Source organism: Haliaeetus leucocephalus, unplaced genomic scaffold (genome assembly GCF_000737465.1).
Source record: "Haliaeetus leucocephalus isolate CR32 unplaced genomic scaffold, Haliaeetus_leucocephalus-4.0 Scaffold262, whole genome shotgun sequence".
NCBI lineage: Eukaryota > Metazoa > Chordata > Aves > Accipitriformes > Accipitridae > Haliaeetus > Haliaeetus leucocephalus.
Genome location: NW_010972698.1, coordinates 8,749,446 through 8,753,682, shown reverse-complemented (window position 1 = coordinate 8,753,682; position 4,237 = coordinate 8,749,446). Strand labels below are relative to the sequence as shown.

The window sequence follows — 4,237 nt, the reverse complement described above, 5'->3', positions numbered from 1 at the left end:
CCGACTCGCCCCCGTCCCGCCGCAGCCGGGGCTGGTTCCCTTCTCCTGCCAGCCGTCCCCAGAGGCAGCTGCGAGCGGTGCCCTCCCGGCCAGCCCGCGGACCGCCCGCAAGGAGCTGCCTCCCGCAGCAGCCATTTTAAGATGCCCGCGAAGAGCCTCGAGTACCTGTCCCGCTCTCCCGCTTAACGACTGCGGGGGCTGTCCGAGCGCCTGGGGGGGGGGGGGGGGTTTTCCTCCAGCCCCCAGTAGCTCTCGGCGTGGGCGGGCACGCCGAACCGCGGTAAGCCCCCCCCCCGCAGACGGCGCCTCATCCCGGACCTGCCTCGGGAAGAGAAGGGAGTCCGCGCTAAGCGAACTCCTTCGGGCTTCATTGCTTGATGTGCCTGCGACTGCGAAGAACTAGCGGAAAAATCGGTCAAATGGTTATTCAGAATTTCCCGTGACGTTCTGGCCTGCTCTCGGACTGGAGACGAGCTGCTAGAGGTAAACTTGAAATAACAGCCCTATAAACATCGTTAAGGAAGCAAGAATCTTAGTTGCTCCCAATAAAGTCCTGGGGGAAAACTTTGGGCATCAGCAAAAATCACTCTCGCACAACTCTATGGCATGACTTACTCCTCAGCTAGCCCCTGTGCTCGATCTGATGAGGAAAACGCCTCTATGTAAATTCAACTTGCTAGTAAGAATTGCACTCGGATATCAGATGCACCGATTCAGAAGTTTCTCTGTCTTGTTTTAAGCAACAGCAACAAAAAACCCCAAACAACATCTTTGCAGGAAGGGCAATTAGCACCAACTATGCATATACAATTATAGACTATTACAGACCAAATAGCCCGCATGTACACTTTTAAGTTTAAACCCCCTCTGTTTTTCAAAATATTTACTTAAGCAAATTGATGGTAACATCAACAGTTGACAATTTCAATTAAATTACATGGGGAGCTTGAAATGGGGAGCTCCAAACAGCATCAAATGGGAAACATTGCGCCTTACTGAAGTCCAAACTAAGTAATGATGGGATAATGCCATGTAAATGGATTGACTGTACTGTCAACTCCATTCCTCTCCTATAGGCCATGTTTTACTTTGGGAGTAAATCACCCAAAACCAGGCAAGTCAGTTGGTGGACAGTTTGGCAGCAGGTTTGCAGCTCTTCACCACATGCCCCTTTGCCTTTAAAGAGGCATAAATCTCTCAGTTTTAAAATGCTCTTTTCAGTGCTTCTGTAAACACATAAAATGAGAGCTGAAGGCATCTGCTTATTTGCAGAACATCAACAAGGACAGCTTACTTCCACCAGTACTAGGCAAATATGGTCAAGAGACCACTATGGATATGCCATGCCTGTTAAGAAGTAATTTAGCTTGTCCTTCTCATTGGAATTACCAACTTTTTTGTGATGTAAGTATCTGTCTGTCCAAGAAACTAGACAACTCATACCCCCCCCGCCCCTTGTTGGCACTGTGCTCTCTTAAGCATAAAGCCAGATGACTTCAAACTGGCACTAAATAGGAAACCATTTAATGTCAGTTAATATTAACTGATGTTTTCTTTGAGGGTTTGTCCCAGTTGGTGGACTCTTAAGTATGGAAGGCCTCACTAGGAGAGGAGAAAGGTTTTATTCTGACATTTTTATTCCTCTGTATTGTTTATTGAAACCCAACAACTTTATCCAAGAACACAGCAAACTTTTCTGGCTGTCCAGGAGGATAAGGTTTCAAAGTTGACAAGTCCATTGACTGCAGTGTCTCCACAAGAGTGCTGTAAAAAGAGACCAAAACCAAAAATTTTTTAAAAATCCATTCCAAAGGGAAGTGTTTTCTTCACACAATTTTCTTTCTAGTCATACATACATAATCCTTTAGCACAGAAACAAAAATAAGGACATGTATTGAAAGGAAGAGACCCCACAAACCAGCAGGCCCCAACCATCGCTGGCTCCTAGGCAGCATTGCTGAGAACACACTTGGACCTACAGCACAGCTTTGACAGACAACCTCAGCTCTTGACTTTTTAATCTGATGTGGTTGCAATGTTGGGAGACTGAACAAGATCTGAGGATCTCCACCATAAACGGTACCAGGAAATTCATCCTATTTTAACACATGGCATAGTTCTCCACTTAGCACATAGCCAGAAAGAACAGTCAAAAATCAATCTGTTTGCTTGCTACTATCAGACTGCAAGTAAGGCTCGAATACTAGGCGCTGTTCAACACAAAGAAAGAAAAATTCCTTCCTGTCTCCAAAGCTGTCAGAAGCACTGAGACAGTAAGTTTAAAAAACTTGCCCAATATAAATGAATGACAGGCCTAGTCTTTTCAGAAGGCTCTTCTGAAACATACAAAAGTCTATTTGCAGGGCAAAGGAACAAGATGCAGACTAAATAATGGGAGTTGCATTTCCTCTGCCTTCAATTTAGAGGTCATCTGTTATTTATAGAGTGCAATCAATCATAAATAAAAACAGTAAGATATAGTCAAAACAAGAGAGCGAATGAAACTAACAGGAGCCAGGATGAACACAAAAGGAGCTGGGTTTTTTTGTTGATGGTTGGGGGGAGGAGGCTGGTTGTTTGGTGGTTTGGTTTGTTGTTTGATTTTTTTTCCCTGAAGTGACAGGCAGTAGATCTGTGAAACTCCCTGTCAGAGGATGTGGTGGATTCAGGAAGTTTGTTTAAAAGGGCAGCCTGAATAAGTACTTGGAAGGCAGAGGTATTGAAAGTTACTAACCAAACAGCATCTGATTTAGGAATCCCCCTGAATCAAAGCACTTAAGAGCATTAGAGAGAAAGTAATACAAGGAAGTACCTTATGTTCTTGCCCTGCTTCTACTTTTGGCTGAGCATCTGCATATGGCCACTGCAAATAGGATGCTGAGCTACGTGGACTCCTGATCTGTGTCAGTAAGGCCATTCTTATGTTTTGTTCTAAATACTCCAGATACTTTCAATTTTATTATGTCAGTGCATCTATACAGTCAGCTTTAGTGCCCTTTACTAGGAAAATCTACATAGCAAAATGATGAAATGAAATCGTAAGTCTGCAGGGAGCATTTTATTCCTTATGGCTCATGGTTACATACAGATGGTCTGGCTTGTATTATTTCTAGACTTCAAAAAAGAATCCAACAACTAGTGAGAAGGAGCAGAGAAAGAGAAAAGCTGTTAGGTGCCTCTAGGATGCTACCTGACTGTTCCAAATTCAACCACTTCTATTTGGTTTAAACTCCTTTCAATCTGAATACATGTGCCCTCAAAAAAAAAAAATTTAGAAGGAGTCATGGTCAAATGGTTTGATAAGTTTGGTAAATTAGCACCTAATGTTAATCTATCCACTATGGGAAATCTACATTGCAAACAAATGGTTGTTACAGAGGAGGAGGATGTCGATTTCCTTGTTACATTCTCAATACTGTAATAACACAGCGAGTGATGGTGCTGAACACTGCTTGTTCCATCAGGACAGCCACAGCAGCTCCATACCTGCAATTACAGTAGAGGACGTGCCCATCTCTGTGGAGCTGTTTTGCCAGCTCAAGCTGATGGTTGTTCATCAATTTTTCATTTGTTACTACTATTAGTGGCTTTCCTTCTTCTAGAGTCTCCAGACAGCTACCTGCACCTACAGGAGAAGCAGAAAACATGACGAGTTTTTTGCCCTGACGGACGCAATATCATCCTACTTGCTCTTGAAACATCCTGAAGGTGAACATTTGACCATCCAGCTCTAGCTCTGGACCTGAACATTCATTGCCAGCCCACCTCCGAGCCGCAGAGAAACAGACTTCATCCAACCGACACCCACTCCTGCCCCGAGGAGAACAGGCTCGGCAGACAAACAGGGCTCTACCTGCGTGGCTGATGACCAGGTCCGCCCTCCGCAGGTCCTCGGCCAGCGAGTCCTTGAAGCGGAAAGCTTCCACCGCCAAGGCCGGGCTCCCGCGCAGCGCCGGCTTCAGCTCGCCCCGCCCGACCTGTAGCACCAGCTTCTGGTAGCCGCGGCTCTGCAGCACCTGCGGCGGCAGGAGGGGAGGGAATGGATGGGATCGATGGTGGGGGGTGTGCGTGTACCCGGGTCGGACACCGGGACAGCGGGCCCCGCTCCCGGTTACCCCGGCCCGGGGGCCGCCGCCACCCCCCCCGCCCCGCCTCCCGCTTCGCGCCACAGACCGTCGGCGCCTCCCCGTCCTCCGCCACTTCCCGCCGCTCACCACGGCCCTGCCTCACGCCCCCC

The 4,237-nt window shown here is 47.1% G+C and overlaps 1 protein-coding gene across 1 annotated transcript in view; it reads right to left on the bottom strand.

Moving 5' to 3' along the window:
- ALG13 (ALG13, UDP-N-acetylglucosaminyltransferase subunit) overlaps positions 1 to 4,030 on the bottom strand; it is a 30,124-nt gene extending 26,094 nt beyond the window's left edge. Inside the window, exons 1-4 of the mRNA XM_010569149.1 lie at positions 3,854 to 4,030; positions 3,487 to 3,625; positions 1,654 to 1,764; positions 319 to 399 (exon numbers count right to left, since the gene is read on the bottom strand). Of these exons, the coding sequence (XP_010567451.1) occupies positions 319 to 399; positions 1,654 to 1,764; positions 3,487 to 3,557 (263 nt within the window). The 5' untranslated portion in view covers positions 3,558 to 3,625; positions 3,854 to 4,030. The remainder of the gene's footprint in view (positions 1 to 318; positions 400 to 1,653; positions 1,765 to 3,486; positions 3,626 to 3,853) is intronic.
- Between the last annotated feature and the right edge of the window lie 207 nt (positions 4,031 to 4,237).